Genomic DNA, 17491 nt, shown 5'->3' with positions numbered 1-17491 from the left:
CAATCCCTGCTAAGATGCAGCTTTAGGCTGCTTTGTTCTCAACTTTCAAAGGTGATCCAGGAAGATAGTTTGAAGGGTAGTATTGAAGAGAGCCAAGAAATCTCATAAGGCCAAGCAGGGTGCATTATCAAGATCTCAACAAAAGTAATCCATTTGAATGACCAATGCCATTTCTATCCTGTGCCAGATTGGACCCTGACTGGAAGTGGTCTAGATAACCTACTTCTTCTAGTCTAGGGCATTTTAATTTTCCACCATCCTCCTTAAAAACCTTCCATCAAATGGGGGACTGGAGATTGGGCAATACATAACCAGTTATATTAATGAAGTTTTTCACATCCTTTTTCAAGGCTGCAGCTTCTCAAGAGCTAAAATCTTCTTTCCTCTGAAATAGCACAACTATTACTATTATTGTGCAAAAAACAATTTACTTCCATTGGAGCCAAATCTTTTATTTTCTAATCACTTTTTGAAATTGCCTGTTAACTATTCTAAACCTATTAAATTAACTATTCTAAACCTACTCAGAACAACTGATTTAAAAAGTCTTTTTGTGGTGAGTTTCTCTTCAACTCTGAACAAAAGAAAAATTAATTAAAAGTTTAAGAATTTAAAGAATTTGAAATAAACAGCAAAAAGCTAAATAAGATTTTGATCTAAGAAAGCTATAAATAAACTGAGAGTCCAGATAAATTGGAAATATTGACCTTTACTATAAGATTTTTGGGAATTAACTATAAAAATAATTTCTCATAGAAAATAGACTTGTTTTGGTTATCCTGGAAAGTGTGAATCATAACAAAAGATGAGTGATAATTTTAGAAACTAGATACTACAGTGAACTAAAGATTTTAAGCAGAAGAAAAAAGAGTACATGCTAAGATTTGGATGATAGATCGCAGGATCCCCTTAATTGGAAGATAAATTTGTTAATTACCAATTCAATTTTTCCTATTGTATCTCTCTCTGTCTTCTACCAAGATGTGGTTTTTTTTCTCAAACAAGACATTTTTTTTTGGCATTTGCATTTACAAAGTACAAATAATATACTCAGCACAGGAAAAATTACTGTTGGGAGCACTGCTGTGCCCAGCAGTGTTTGTTTTGCTGTGGTTGGTGAAACATTTTTGTTAAATATTTTGGCTCTTCTTGATTGGCATCCCATTGTGCTCAACCCTGACCTGCTCTAACCTGCCCAAAATTATGCTTTCTGTACCTCTTCTACATACTTTTTGTAGGAGAATGCTTTATGGTGGGAGTACTAGGCAATCTGGAGTGTTGGGCTGAAAACAAAATTCAGTCTGCCCATAACTTAAGTGTGGAATGTGGACCAGGTTTGGGAAGAGAGGAAGTAAGTACCATAGACAATCTTCTGTACTAGGGATTGGGAGAAGAATATGAAAGAAACAGATTACTAAATATTTTTTATTTCTTTTTTTTTTTACCCTTGTAAAAGAGTAAGGTAAATGTTGTGGAAGTGGCTGTTCCCTGATTTACATAACATTCAAATCTAGACATCTTGTGTGATTATAGAGTATAATTTTACGGGATAAAATAGAGAATGAGCTAACCAGTATAATATATTCCTGCAAGTCTGTTGCCAGACTGAATTTAAAGAGAGAGAGAGAGAGAATTAAGACAAAATCTCTACTCTTACAACTGAATCTTTCATATTAAATAATAAAGTTAACAGGGTTGAGCACAATGGGATGCCAATCAAGAAGAGCCAAAATATTTAACAAAAATGTTTCACCAACCACAGCAAAACAAACACTGCTGGGCACAGCAGTGCTCCCAACAGTAACAGTATTTAAGAAGCTGAATAACAGCAAGTTTATCATATGAAAACTAGGAGAAAGTAAATGGAAGGAAATAAACTACATAACTGGAAAGGGAGACATTTAGATAAGTGTATTGCAACTTTGAGGACGCGGTGCCTCAGTTGCTAAGACACTGAGCTTGTCGATTGAAAGGTTGGCAGTTCAGCTGTTTGAATCCCTAGCGCCGCGTAATGGGGTGAGCTCCCATTACTTGTCCCAGCTTCTGCCAATCTAGCAGTTCGAAAGCACGTAAAAAATGCAAGTAGAAAAATAGGGACCACCTTTGGTGGGAAGGTAACAGCGTTCCGTGCACCTTTGGCATTTAGTCATGCCAGCCACATGACCATGGAGACTTCTTCGGACAGCGCTGGCTCTTCGGCTTTGAAATGGAGATGAGCACCGCCCCCTAGAGTCAGGAATGACTAGTACATATGTGCGGGGGGAACCTTTACCTTTACCTTTACCTTTATTGCAACTTTGTCAGGTTTTTTCTTTTGTCATCATAGTTCTGCACAATTGTTTGCTACCTCAATTTTCTTGTGTCCTATAGTACCTGTGAGCAATATAAACAGCTACTACATGTTGAAGTGTTCCTCATGAGTCTCTTTGGGATATCCTGCCCTTTGAAGATAAAATGTTGGCTTGGGGATGAGGCCATTATTATAGCATTTTCCTGTATCTGGAATAGTATTCCCAGATGGTTCACTTGGGCTGTACTTTTGGAACACTTTTTGATGCCAGAATGACTATAAAATTTGTTTTTCTGGACCTTTTGAAATGGTGTCTTAATTAGATATGAAGCCATAGTACTGTTTACCCATCAAAATTTTAATTTAATTGCTCAATTATTTTATTCATGTTATTGCAGATTTCCTTTAAAAAAAGTGATTAGTTTTCCTGAAGGATGTTGCTAAAGAACACACTATAAATAGAAATATGATAGCACTATATGAAGTCTGTATTCAAAGAAAGAGAAGTTGAGATTGCAATGAGGGCACCTACCAGAAGCAGTAGTTGTGATCCCTAGTTGATACAACTGGACCAATTTCAGATATTGTGCTACTGGTGAAACCCTTTCCACTGTGAGGGTTTGATTTTGAATTTCAATCCTTTGGTTTACTGAAAATTGTAATCAGAATGCCTGGAGTGATGTATGCAGTTCATCCCATATGTACTGAGAATATAGATCATGAACACGTGGGAAAACATTTTAAAAGCTACATGTTACAGGGGAAAGCATTAGGAATGGTAAGAAATAAATGGTAGATAATTATATTGACACATTAAAAAGACTTTAAGCAGATAATTAAAATCTTTGGCCATTTGTCCAAAGAAATGTTCATGCTAATCACTTCTTTTTAAAACATGATTTTAGAAAAAGAATAACTTTCAAACACTTTATTATCAGAAGCTCTGCTCTCTTTGCCCTGCCTTATCTTTTCTGAAGTTGCTTCTTTTGAACTGGAAATAAATACATCTTATTGGCTTTTGGTTTCAGCAATGTTACGAATTGCAGGTTTATTCTGGTTTTATATCAGTGATTAAATAGGGACTTCAGAGAGGAATAAAGATAAGAAAAAAAACCCTTGGCTAAAATTCTGTTCCATGCAGTGTTCTTGGAAGGGTTGCATAAGTGCTTGTGTTACTTTTCTTCTAAGATGTTTGTTGTTGTGTTTTTACTTTCCAATCTATCCAATAGCCTGGCAATTCCCAAGTGATTCCCCCCCCTTTCTAATATTAATCAGAGTTTATCTTATTCTGCTTCTGAGTTCAGACGAAGTCAGCAAAACGAGGCTATCTTAGCTTTATGTCTGCTGTGATAATAAATGCATGATATCCTGTATCAGTTGCACTCCAATAAATTGTCAGTCTATATCATTGAAGCAGTGTGTGTGTACATCTATACAGCAGCTTTACAATATCCTGTTTGAATGCTTTAATATTAAACCTGAAATCAGGAAAACAATACAATACAGATAGTTCTTCCTTAGAGATGGACTAAATTACGATGAACCCCCCCAAAAGCTATTTACGTCCTGTTTCCATAGTTTCGGAGACTGAACCCACTCCTTTGGTCCCATGACCACAGTTCGGGCCTAGCTACTGGAGTACTTTCACAGGCAATTTATGACTTTGGGACTGGTTTCCAGCAAAAAAAACTCCCAAAGGAATACATGGATTCTCTTAAGGACCATGCTTAATGACTGTGTCAAAGAAATGTTGTGAAATTAGATCTGGTCAGGTAGGTTCCTTGACTTACGACCATCATGACTTACAAGGCAGTGGTGGGTTTCAAAAAATTTTGCTACCAGTTTGATGACTTTAGCCAAATTTCCGCCAATGGTTCACGCGAATCGGTGTGAACCGGCTGAATACCACCTCTGTTACAAGGGGAATTCCATTAAAGTCATAAGTCAAGGACTACCTGTATAATATTAGGGGGAGTTTTAGATAACAAATCTTTTGCAAGAACTACGCTGATAGTACTTTCTCCAATATTTTGGCTAACATGCACTGGGAGGCTGCGCAGAGTTCCCATGTCATTGAATGGCCTTAGGTATGCTTGAATGGGACCTGGAAATACAAACATGTTTTTTTTAAAAAAAACAAAAAACTATAGACTTTATTCTGTATGGAATGATTCTCAATCTTTTTATGAAGCAGCATGGCTTGCTAATGTAATGGCCATTGGAGTGGATTGCTATACTTTAAGTAAGGTTGCCATATGTAATGTGCCAATTTTTTGACCTTTAATAACGCCAATAAAGAATCATGGAAACTACTGTGCAATAAAAATAGATTGTAAGAATGGAAAATGCTGTTACTGTGATAAATAAATATGAATATGTTTATAGTGGTGCCATCCATTCCAATATACTTTGAATACAGAAATGCTGAATGTTTGTCTAGAGCAGAAGTTCTCAAACATTTTGGTCCCAGGACCCTTTATATTCTTAAAAAGTATTGAGGGCCCCAAAGAGCTTTGGTTTAGATAGGTTGCATCTACCGGTAGTCCTCAACTTACAACAGTTCATTTAATGAAGTGTTTCGAAGTTACAATATCACTGAAAAAAGTGACTTATTTCTGTTTTTCACACTTAAAACTGTTGTAGCATCCCCTTGGTCATGTGATTTACATTCGGATGCTTCACATTTATGATGGTTGCACCTGAGTCTTGTGATCACCTTTTGTGACCTTCTGCAAGCAAAGTCAATGAGGAAACCAGATTCACTTAACAACTTTGTTACTAATTGAACAGCTGCCGTGATACACTTAACAAATGTGTCAAGGAAAGTTGTAAAATTTCCCACTTAGGAACATAAAACTTGGGCTCAATTGTAGTTGTAAGTCGAGGACTACCTGTATTAATATTTCCTCTATCAGAAATTAAAACTAAATTATTTAAAAATATTTATTTGACTTTGCAGACCCCTCCCCAGAGACCACTCAGGGGTCCCCAGATCATGCTTTGAGAACAGCTGCCTGAGAATATCATAGATATGTCTTACATTAGACCCCCTAATTCCACAGAGGCTGTTTTCTGTTGCACCCAAAGGACTGAATTCAGTGCTAGATTATGTGTTTACTGAAATCCTGACACCTGCTCCCAGACAAGAGAAGGCTAGTTATTTTTTTAGCAGATGCAGCTCATCTGTTTTCAGTTATACAACTTGTGATTTCCCCAGAGTGTTATTGAACTACAGTTCCTCTGCTTTCTCTGCCATTGGCCATGTGACTGGGATTGCTAGAAATTACAGTCCAGCTTTATCTAGAACATTGTCCCTCAATTTTGCAAACTATAAGACGTATGGACTTCAAACATTTTAAAATTGTAGTACCAAGATGGAGGAATGCTGATCTAGAAAGATCTACAGTAGTGGCCAAAATTGTGGAAACCATTTGAGGAAAGTGTATTTTTGAGGTTTGATGGCTAATAACACCAAGGTTTTTTTGGAGTTTCAAGATAATCATATTCCACTGCTGGAATGGCCTGGGAATAGCCCAGACCTTAACCCAGTGGTGAAATCCAAATTTTTTTACTACCGGTTCTGTGGGCATGGCTTGGTGGGTGTGATGTGGCTTGGTGAGCGTGGCAGGGGAAGTATACTGCAAAATCTCCATTCCCACCCCACTCCAGGGAAAGGATACTGCAAAATCTCCATTCCTATCCCACTCCAGGGGAAGGATACTACAAAATCCCCATTCCCTCCCCACTCCTGGGGGAAGGATATTGCAAAATCTCCATTCCCACCCCACTCTGGGGCCAGCCAGAGGTGGTATTTGCCGGTTCTCCGAACTACTCAAAATTTCCGCTACCGGTTCTCCAGAACCTGTCAAAACCTGCTGGATTTCACCCCTGCCTTAACCCAATTGAAAATCTATGGAGCTGACTAAAGAAACTTGTTAGTCAGAAGCGACCCAGCCATAAAGCACAGTTAATAGAAGGAATCATTCATTCTGGGTTTCATATTATAACAGCTGCAGAACTAAAAGACTTAGTTCACTCTATGGGAAGATGTTGTAAAGCCGTAATTCATGCTTAAGGTTACCCAACTATTAACTGACGTGATATTTTTGTATATCTTGTTTTTTTCTATGTGTTTTTTTCATCTTTATACTGTAACTGCTATTCTAATAGCAAATCCTTCATAAAAGTTATTGCATTACGTTCTTGATTAAATTATCTTTCCATTGATATATAATTTTTGGTACTACTCCAAAAAAAAGTGGTGTTATTAGCTAGTTTCAGAAAATACACTTTTCCCAAAAGATTTCCACAATTTTGGCCACTTCTGTATATTGTCATTCTGTGCCTTATCCTAATTCATGTACAGGTAGTCCTCGACTTACAACCATTTGTTTAACAATGGTTCAAAGTTACATTGGCCTCGGAAAAAGTGATTTACCACTTACGACCTTCTCATTACTACCCCACAATCATATGATCGCAGTTTGGATGTGGCAGCTGGCTCACATTTATGCCTGGTTGCAGTCAGACGATTCCAATGGGCAACTTTCCCAGCCAGTTTCTGACAAAAAATGTCAATTGAGGAAACTGGATTCGCTTAACAAATACATGATTTGCTTCATGAGCACATAAGTGATTCGCTCAACAACTGCAGCAAAAATAATAGTAAACTTGGGTCCAATCACATGGTGACTTACTTTATGACCACACCGACTCACGAGAGAAATTCTGGTCCCAACTGTAGTTCTAAGTCTTAAACTACCTATAAATGAATGGTTGGCATTTATTATCTTAGGGAGAGAGAGAATAAAAGAGATTGTAATGATATGGTTGATTAATTTATTTTTCTTTTCTCTCTTCATTCTAGTATCCGAAAACTCTAAAGTACCAGACAAAAAGGCTGTCCCATCCAGCTGGCCCTCTTCTGCCCTTTTAGGACAGGGCACTAATCCTGCAGGAGCCAAGACAGGTATTATAATAATTTAACTCTTCCCAGTGTTTTCCTTGTACTGTTAATACAGTAAATAGTGTCAATAGATACTACTGTTTGAAATTCTACAGCATTTTATTTGCCCTGCAACTGTCTTCATAGTTGTTATTGAATTGATGATTCTAAACAGAAAAAAAGATAACTTAAGTGTCTGCCTCACTGATTACTCTCTCATTTGTGTGTCCCTGCAAAAAATGGTTGCATGTGCTAGCAGCTATGGCAGTAGAAGGAAAAAATGCCATTGCCTATGAATTCTGAAAAATAAAGTATTCAGAACCCAATGTTTTGGAGAAAATAATTCATGTATCCTATGGGGGAAAAAGTGAATACAGATTGTTTTATTTTAGTATAAGAAGTAATTTTTAAAGCGTTATAGGTAGTCCTCAACTTACCATTCATTTTGTGACATTCAAAGTTACAACAGCACTAACAGCCATCATTAAGTGCCATGGTTGGTGCAGTGGTTAGAATGCAGTACTGTAGGCTACTTCTGCTGACTGCCAGCTGCCGGCAGTTCGATCCTGACTGGTTCAAGATTGACTCAGCCTTCCATCCTTCTGAGGTTGGTAAAATGAGGACCCAGATTGTTGGGGGCAATATGCTGACTCTATAAACCGCTTAGAGAGGACTGTAAAGCACTGTGAAGCGGTATATAAGTCTAAGTGCTATTGCTATTACATCTGCAAGATTCACATGATCAAAATTTGGGCACTTGGCAACCAGCATAGCTTTACGATGGTTGCAAAGGCCTGGGATCACACGATCACCATTTGCGATCTTCTCACCTGGCTTCTGAAATGCAAAGTCAATGGGGTAAGCCGGATTTGCTTATTGATTGTGTGATTCACTTAAATAACTACAATGATTTGCTTTAACAGCCGTGGCAAAAAAGATTGTAAAATTGGAAGTGAATCACTTAACCGCCTTGCTTAGCAGTGAAAATTCTGGTCCCAGTTGCTGCCGTAAGTAGAGGATTACCTGTAGGATGGATAGGATTCTACAGCATGTCGTTGTGAATTAACTTTAATGCAAGCTACTTAACAAGCTCTCACTCAGAGGTTCCCCAGAGTTCCTGCAGTACTCTGCAACTGCAGACTAGGTTCATACCACTGAAAGAATCTCAATATTGCTGGACAGAGAACACTATGGAGTAGTTCCAAATGAAGCTTTTAATATAAAATTGCTTTGCCTCATTCACTTATTTTGAGAGCTTTAAATGACCTTGTCAAACATGTAAACTATTCCCATTATTATCTCTCATTATTTTTTCCACCATATTTTTCTTTCCAAGAAAAAAAAAGAATACTAAAGGGGAAAAATATGGGATAGCAACCCAATAACTTTTGATTATTAATATTTGGAAACATTGAAGATTTCAGAGAGAAATCTAGAAATCTTCAATAATATAGAACTGTACATGTTCCAGGGTATTTATTTTTAATGTAAATTTTCTAGCTGATTTATGGAACTAATTAAAATGATGATGGATATCCTAAATAATGATGATTTAAATGAGTCCTCTGCTTCCCAGATGTGTCAAAAATGTAATTCCAAGTTTCCAACTAATACCTGGAAGATATATAGTTGGGGAAGGTCTTGTAAATAATATTCACAAGACCGCCTGCTGCTACCAATAGCCTCCCACCGGCCAACTCGCTCCCACAGAGAGGGTCTCCTCCGGGTACTGTCGGCCAAGCAATGTCGGCTGGCGACCCCAGAGGGAGAGCCTTCTCTGTGTGGGCTCCTGCCCTCTGGAACGAATTGCCCTCCGAGATGCGGAGGATTCCCGACTTGCGCACCTTCCGCCGGGCCCTCAAGACGCTTTTATTTCAACAAGCCGGGCTGGTCTAATTTTTAAATTTTAATTGTTAATTCTTTTTTAAACATTTAAATTGGGTTATTTATTTTAATTATTTGGGCCAATCTATTTAATATTTTTAAACTGTTTTTAAATTTCATATTTGTGGGTTTTATGCTGGCTGTACACCGCCCTGTCCCTTTGGGAGAAGGGCGGTATATAAAATAAATAAATAGATAGATAGATAGATAGATAGATAGATAGATAGATAGATAGATAGATAGATGCTCTTGAATATGGTGGGGGGGGGAAAGACTTCACAAGTTGTTAAATAAATACTCTCCTTTTTATTTTGTTACGAAATAAATTCTGAATTGGTTTTAGAATCCTGCAATTTTTAACATGACATTTTAAGAATAGATTTCTATGGATTGATGCTTAGAAGTAGGTTCCGTGGAATTCAGGAACAGCTGCCACTCATATAAGATGAATAGATTTGGAGCCTAAATCTTACATTGTTTTCACTAATTGTATACCAGCACTAAAAGTTGATGAAAGACAACGACTGGCCAGAGAACGAAGAGTAGAACAGGAAAAGCTTTTAGGTAAGTCATACTTACTAATAAACCAAATAGCTTCCTTGTTGATGGGTTGTCATAGCACAATATTACTGTCCTCTGAATTGTATCGCTCTCCTCCTCAAGGTTCAAATAATATCAATACTTCTGCCCTTTAAATGGATCTTGAAGGCCTGGCTTATTCCTTGTCTTGGGTTGGGTGGAATATATGTCCCCTGAGTGACATTGTATTAATGTGTTGGAGCACATTAGCTGCCTAGTTGTTTCTACTTTTTATTTTTATTTTTTGTTGTCTTGGGTTTGTTTTTAAATTTATATGATGCCTCAAATTGAGCTAAGCAGCCTTATAAATATGAGAGAGAGAGAAGTAGATAGGATTCTTGCATTTGATACCATGAGTTATGATAGGTGTAGAAAATAAGGAAGATGACCTTGACAAGAAATTCACAGGTGCCAAAGCATTTTTTTTAAGTCCAGAATATCCAGATAATATTTGGAAGCACCTCGGACAGAGACCTCCCTAATTCACTGAACTGTAAGAAGGAGATCAGATTTTCATGGTTCTGTTATAGTAACCAATCTCAATAAAAGTAATTTTAACTATCCTGTAGAGTTGCTTTCATGGTCTGGTCTACCTAGTGGGGCTGACATGAGTATAATTAAATGTGTTATATGCATACTTTCGCATGAATATTTTTTTTGAAATTATAAACACAGATTCAGGCACCCATGCATTTAGCAGCGAGATTTTAGGTTTGCTGCAAGATAAATAGGCAGTAATTTTCTGCACTGAATGAATTGGTTGGTTATAAAGGCATAAATGGCCTACTCCAGTGATAGTGAATCTTTTCGGTACTGAGTGCCAAAAAGGGAGCGTGCACGCTTGTCTTGGCCGCAACCCGGAAGAGGAGCTGCCCAGGCTGCATGTGCGCCCCCAAAAATGAAGTTCCAGTTTCCAGCGCACATACCAGCTAGTCTTCTGGGTTTCTGGCGCGCCTGTACACGTGACAATCAGCTGGCCAGCTCTTCCAGGTTCCTGCACTGCCGCACGCAAAAAGGCTAGCTGATTGTCACGCGTGCATGCATGCCAGAAACCCGGAAGACAAACGGGTGACATCGCGCGTGCCAGGTGACATGGCTCGGACACACGTGCCATAGGTTTGCCGTCACGGGCCTACTCCAAAGTATAGAATTCTGCAATTCTTTTCATAACATATATTGTGCAGAAATTGTGGTTATATTAAGGATTGTATGCATGGGGTTGAAAGCATACCACCACCCCCAAGTCATTATGCACATATCTGAGTTTGATCTAAATTGACACATGCTTTGGGATTAACAATGATATCTCTTGATTGGTTTCTAAGAGCTCTTTAGAATATTCATGTGGAAGAATTGAGATCCAAACCTAGTTATAGGACAGAGGAACCTACAGACAGAAGAAAGATACTTAGACAATATGTGTCTTAAGAAGCAGAATATTAGTTTAATGAAAACTAAATAAATTTCAGGAGCTTTTTTCAGTGTGAATTCTCCACTCTATCTCTCTATATCTCTATAGATATTCTCTATAGAATATCTTCTCAGGATTATTCTAGATGACCATTTTTTAAACTTTATTCCTTTTGATTATATGCTTTATTACTCACTTAAAAGTGAAGGACTGTCTTAGAACTTCTTTTTTGATAAAACATTAAATGGACTTTTAAAAATCTGAGTTGTATTTTTTAAGATTGTATTTTAGTTTATTAAATTGTGTTTGGGGTTGGTTTTCAACTTTTAGTATTTATTTTTTAGATGCTTATCCTGTTCTTTTTTTCATTGGCAACTCAAGGTGGCAAATATACCAATACCTCTTTCTTCTCTTATTTTCCCCATAACAATAACCCTGTGAAGTAAGTTGGGCTGAGAGACAGTGAGTGACCCAAAGTCATCCATCTGGTTTTTCATGCCTAAAGTTGGACTAGAACTCAATCTCCTGGTTTCTAGGCCAACGCCTTAACCATTATACCAAACTGGCTCTCGTTTAATGGATTATATAATTCTGTAATTATTTAATGGATTTTAGTCATAGTATCATGCATCTGTTCATTTATTTGATGATTGTTTATTTGAAACATTTAAAAGCCCCTGTAGGACATCTCCAGGTTATGCTCAATGCTAAAAATACATTAAATAAAATACAGTAATAAAATAAATTTTTACAAAGACTGTAATTATGATGGCAACTGATTATGGTTTTTAACGATGCATTGCTATGTCTTTAACATATGGTTGAACTATGACCTACAATTGCAACTGAATTTGGATTTCTGAGTTGTCGCACGGTCATCCAGATGTTCAGACTTAATTTGGCATTTTTATCCACCTATCGAGTTCTTCCCAAGGACGTGGGATAGGCAGATGTTGACGTTTGATGGTATTAGGTATTGTTTCAGGATGTAAGCTGTTCTGAGGAAAGCTGCCTTTTGCAATTGACCAATGGTGATTTTGTCAATGCCAGTGGTGTTCAAGTGGTGCGCCAGTTGTTTGGGGACTGCACCCAGGACACCTATTACTAAGAGTATTACTTTCATTTTCTTTTGTCATTTTATTTCTATTTGCAAATCTTTATGTTTTGTTCTTTCTTTTCTATTCTGCTGTCTGTAGGTACTGCCATGTCACTATCCAGACTTTTTTGTCTTTCTTATTGATACTCGTTAAGTCTGGGGTGTGATGTGACAGATACCTGATGGTTTGAAGTCTAAAGTCCCAGACCACTTTAGTTCTTTATTTTCAATTACTTTCTCTGTTTTATGGTCCCACCAATTCTTGATTGCAGGGAAATGGTACAGTATTTCTTGCAGATCTTCCAGGGTAGCATTGTTGCTACTTTGTCATGCTCTTTGTAGTCAGTCTGTGTGATCTTCTTGCAGCAGCTAACCAAGTGGTCCACTGTTTCTTCAGCTTCTTTGCAGAGGCAGGACTTGCTGTCTGTTGCTGTCTTCTCAATTCTGGTTTTGTACGCATATGTTCTGCATTTGTTCTCTTAGCCCCTCTGTCTCTTTCTTCAACTTTCCTGCTCTTAGCAATTGCTAGGTCTTGTTATTATATACTTTTCCTGTAATTTTTAAGGTCTGGCCATGTAATACTTTGTCTCCCCATGTCTCTTTTCTGTTCTTCATTTGGACTTTCCTCTAGGCCAGTTTGGTCTTTTTCTGGTATACTAACTTCAGTCCATTTTCTTCGCTGTCCTTCAAATATTTTTCCAATGCCCCCTTTTCTTCTTCAGCTGTCCACATCCACCTATTTTCCTTGGTAAGTAAAGTCTGTCAATGTCACTGTGAGGTTTCAGGGCATGATTCTCTTTCTTTCTTTCTTTCTTTCTTTCTTTCTTTCTTTCTTTCTTTCTTTCTTTCTTTCTTTCTTTCTTCCTTCCTTCCTTCCTTCCTTCCTTCCTTCCTTCCTTCCTTTCTCTGATCCACGGCTTTTATCCCTACTTGAGTCTAGTCCACTACTCCAGCTATGCTTCTCATGACTGGAATTGCCCTGGTGGTATTTCTTCCACTAAGTTTGGACTTTTAAGATCTTCTCTCTCTTGAAGTATTCACTTCTAACCTTTTTTTGACTTCAGTGTGCTTCATATTGTCATCTTGAAGGATGCCTACAAGGCAAGGTATACTTATTTGTCTTTGCCCCACAGGTAAACTTTGACACATTGAAATCCAATGTGATATACTATTCTTCAATAAATAAATTATAGATTAGTAATATTTCTATTCATGGCTAATAACACAATGCACATTCTTGTGGTAGGCTTTGTAGCCAGATAAGAATATTCTGAATATAGTTGGGCAGAAATTTGGAATGTATATCTAATGTTCTACTTAACAATAAACAAGAGGTAAAATAACTTACCATTTGCAGGCATTATGAAATAGAATAATTACACTTAACCCAGTCCAGGTAATCCTCAATTTACAACTGTTGGTTTAACAATTGTTCAAAATTGCGACAACTTTGGAAAAAGTGACTTATAACTTATGACCTGTACTCACACTTATGGCCTTTGCACCATCACATGATCTCAGTTGGGGCACATTTGCAACTGGCTCCTATGCACGATTCATACAATATCCTGCAGTCATGTAATCATGATTTGTGACATTTTTTTTGCCTATTTATCTCAACAAGTGACTCTGGGTGGCATACATTCTAAAACATAACGTTTTAGAATGTTTAAAAAAATTACCGTAAATTAAAACAGTACAAAATAAATATATGGCACCAAATAAAACTATGGGAACAGGGCCCTTAACACACTCAAGCACATAACCAATCTTCATGGCCTTATGAAAGGCTGACAGGGTCAGGATCATCGTATAGCTGAACAGAGAATATTCCAGAGGGCAGGAGCTAAATTTGCTTAACAACAGTGTGATTCACTTAATGACCATGATGATTCGCTTAACAACCTTTGTAAAATTGCTGTAAAACCTGGTCTGACTCAAGTTACAACCGCAGTGATTTATAATTTCCAGGCCCAATTGTGTCATAAGTCTAGGACTACCCTTAGATCACGGGTGTCAATCTTGATCACGTCACGGGCCAGATCGTGATGAATCACAACATTTTTTGCCATTGAGGAACCAGGGTGGTTGTGGCCTACACATCAGGGGTGGGTTGTGCTTACCTTTACTACCAGTTCGGAACAGGATTGATGTTAATGATGACATCCGGGGCAGTAGGTGGGGCCTCCCACCAGTTTTATTACCGGTTCTTGCGAACCGGTCCAAACCGGGGGCAACCCACCACTGCTGCACATGATGTATCTGGGCCCCCAGTTTGACAGGCCTGCCTTAGATATTGATACCTCCCCTACCTTATGTGGGCTCAGAAAATACAGTAAGCCTTAATATACAGATGAATGACTACAATGGAATTTCAAAGCCAGAAGATAAACTGGAAAGTAGAAAAATATCCCAGAACACAGCACTGACAAATAATGTCTGTATGAATGCCATGAATATGTTCATGTAAATACCAGAAATCAAAGTCAACTTAGGGGAATCTTTACTTGTAGTTTGGTGGAGGAGAATTGATCCAATAAAGTCCCTCAACAAAGGGAATAGACGGAGAGATGTAGACATAAATAGAAATTTCAGTCACTGTTTGTATAAGGACCAGAGTGCAAGATTCAGGGTCTGAATAACTTGTGACAGATTCATATGTCCTAGACAGCCAGTCTGGTTTAGTGGCTAAGATGCTGGTCTGGTAATGGGGAGACATGAGTTCTAGTCCTGCCTTAGGCATGGAAGTCAACCAGTTCACTATGAGTCAGACATTTTCTCTCAGTCATTAAAAAAAAAAGAAGAAGACAAACCACTTCCAAAAATGTTGGCACAAAGGCTGCATGGATTTGTCCAGGCAATTGACAGGAGTAAAAACTGACCCAAAGGTGAAAAACTCCTACCTACTTTTTGCTTGCTAATAAGATATTCCTTTCAAGAAGCATTGTGAGGATTCTTGCTGAAATGGTAATTGATAATGCTGTAATACCAGAATACTATGAACTTCTTTAAATATGGGCTATTGATAGTTAAATATTCATGTCATAGAAGAATATCCCCCCAAATGTGTGAAATTTCCTTTGATATTCTTTTAGCAGCGAGAGAAGCTGCTTGGCTAGAAAAAGAGGAGAGAGCAAGGCAACATTACGAAAAACATCTGGAGGAACGTAAAAAGAAATTAGAAGAGCAGAGGCTAAAGGAAGAAAGAAGGCGAGTTGCAGTAGAAGAAAAACGGAAGCAGCGAATAGAGGAGGACAAGGTAGGAGAAGTTCCTTACAGGATCTTTTGGTCAATAAATTTCTATATGGAGCAATGAAAACAAGGCAGATAGTGGGTTCCAGTGAAAATTAGCCATCACATTCTGATATAAGTTAGCCCATTCACTCTTTTTTGGGGAACCAGAATTCTGCCACTTACAGGTCTCCTTTTTTTTAACAGTTTATTTATACTATATCTATATCTATACTATATAATATATCTATATCTATCTATATCTATATCTATATCTATATCTATATCTATATCTATCTATCTATCTATCTATCTATCTATCTATCTATCTATCTATCTATCTATCTATCTAATTTATTTATATTTTCATTTAATATACCTAAGTGCTTTGTGAATAGTGTATTGTCTGGGTCAATTTGCTTACACATTAATACTTTCTCTCTCCTAATTTCTACCTCTGTTATCCAACCATTTATAAAATAAGTCCTATGTTTGAAAATATTCTTATCTTTTTAAAAATTTTATCTTTAATGTCAGTCTGTCCATTTCTGCACAGTCTAATATTTTTTTAATTATATTTTCTTCTCTCGGAATATTTTCCAATATTGTGCGAATACAATCCTTGCTGCTGTCAAAACATGTAATATTAAATTCCCCTTTTCATATTTTTCTGGTATTATACCTAACAAAAATATTTCTGGCTTATAGTCTATATGTAGCTTTAACATTTTTCCTAACCATGTGTGTATTTTTGTCCAATATTTCTTTGCTTTCACACATGTCCACCACATGTGATAGTAGGTGCCCAGTGTCTGGATACATTTCCAACACTTGGTGGACATTACAGATCTCCTTTTTGAATGTTTCTCATTTCAGCTGAGTAGAAAAAGAGCAAGGACCGTGGCAGCAAAGACAGTGGGAATATAGTAATTAATTGATGACCTCTCTTATTGGATTGCCTTAAAATCAACACATTTTATACAATTGATTGCATTTATCAGTTTAAGATTATTACAATGAAGGCAATGTCACTTCAAGCCTGTATAATTATTTGCTAACTCATTAGGAACGACATGAAGCTGTTGTACGCCGCACAATTGAGAGGAGCCAGAAACCAAAAGAAAAGCAGAGCAGGTGGTCCTGGGGAAGTACGCTTCATCGTAGCAGCAGCGTTAATAATGCAGGTAAAATTGGAGGCTAGGTATCTCACTCTGTCTCTTTTTGTGTGTCTGTGTGTACTAATAGATACATGGGTTGTTTAACTGAAGACACCTCCTTTTTTACTGAATTGCATTTTTAGACTTTAATTGTATATGTCTCCAGATGTGTGGTGCCTCTTTCTTTTATGCTTAACTTTCCAGTTTGAGAAACTGATTTAATATTTGGACATCTGAACTCTCCTTTCCAACTTCATTTGTATTTGTATTTGTATTGTTTGCTTTGTCTGTTTCTTTGTGCTAGCACTCTGTTTAAGAAAAAGCTTTTTAAAATTATGAATTTAATTAGATATTTAGATATTTCTGATAAAGTAATGAAACTGATGATATATTTTGTTGTAGCTGTGAAAGCCTTTGTATAGGGAGGAAAATCCAGTAGTCAGCATTGCTTATTAATTAATATTTAAAGCTCTTAGCCAGAATTCTCTTTCCTCTAATGAACTTGGCTTTGAAGAGATCCCCCTCCCCCTTCCATTCAGTCCTGTCTAATTCTCGGAGACGGGCTGGACAAGTCCTTGTAGTTTTTTAGGCAAGGTTTTTCAGAAGTGGTTAGTCATTGCTTCCTTCCTAGGGCAGAGAGAAAGTGATTGACCCAAAATCATCCAGCTGGCTTTGGGCCTAATGTAGGACAAGAACTCATAGTCTCTTGGTTTCTAGGCCAGCACCTTAATCATTACACCAAACTGGCTGAGAGATTATCAGATATGGAATAAATAGTTAAATTATGGCTTATTGCTTCTGTATTTTCCTAAACATATTTTTTTTAAAAATATAATATAGTAAGGTATTATAAATAATACATAACATCTATATGTACAGTCTGGTGCAAGTATAGATG

General features: G+C 37.3%; 1 protein-coding gene across 21 annotated transcripts in view; it reads left to right on the top strand.

Annotated features, from left to right (window-relative positions):
* Nucleotides 1-17491, top strand: part of MAP7 (microtubule associated protein 7) — a 103561-nt gene that overhangs the window by 59806 nt on the left and 26264 nt on the right. For 18 of the 21 annotated variants that reach the window (XM_087882825.1, XM_087882823.1, XM_087882824.1 and 15 more), the window contains exons 2-5: nucleotides 7158-7259; nucleotides 9618-9683; nucleotides 15301-15464; nucleotides 16503-16620. In XM_087882825.1, coding sequence (XP_087738951.1) covers nucleotides 7158-7259; nucleotides 9618-9683; nucleotides 15301-15464; nucleotides 16503-16620 — 450 coding nt within the window. The remainder of the gene's footprint in view (nucleotides 1-7157; nucleotides 7260-9617; nucleotides 9684-15300; nucleotides 15465-16502; nucleotides 16621-17491) is intronic. The other 3 variants (XM_087882826.1, XM_034418879.3, XM_087882818.1) reach the window with 1 other exon arrangement.

The sequence above is a fragment of the Pantherophis guttatus genome, chromosome 1 (assembly GCF_059756535.1).
Source record: "Pantherophis guttatus breed Tessera chromosome 1, ASM5975653v1, whole genome shotgun sequence".
In the NCBI taxonomy this organism is placed as follows: domain Eukaryota; kingdom Metazoa; phylum Chordata; class Lepidosauria; order Squamata; family Colubridae; genus Pantherophis; species Pantherophis guttatus.
The sequence above is the reverse complement of the archived record's forward strand: the minus strand, read 5'-3'. Positions and strand labels throughout refer to the sequence as shown.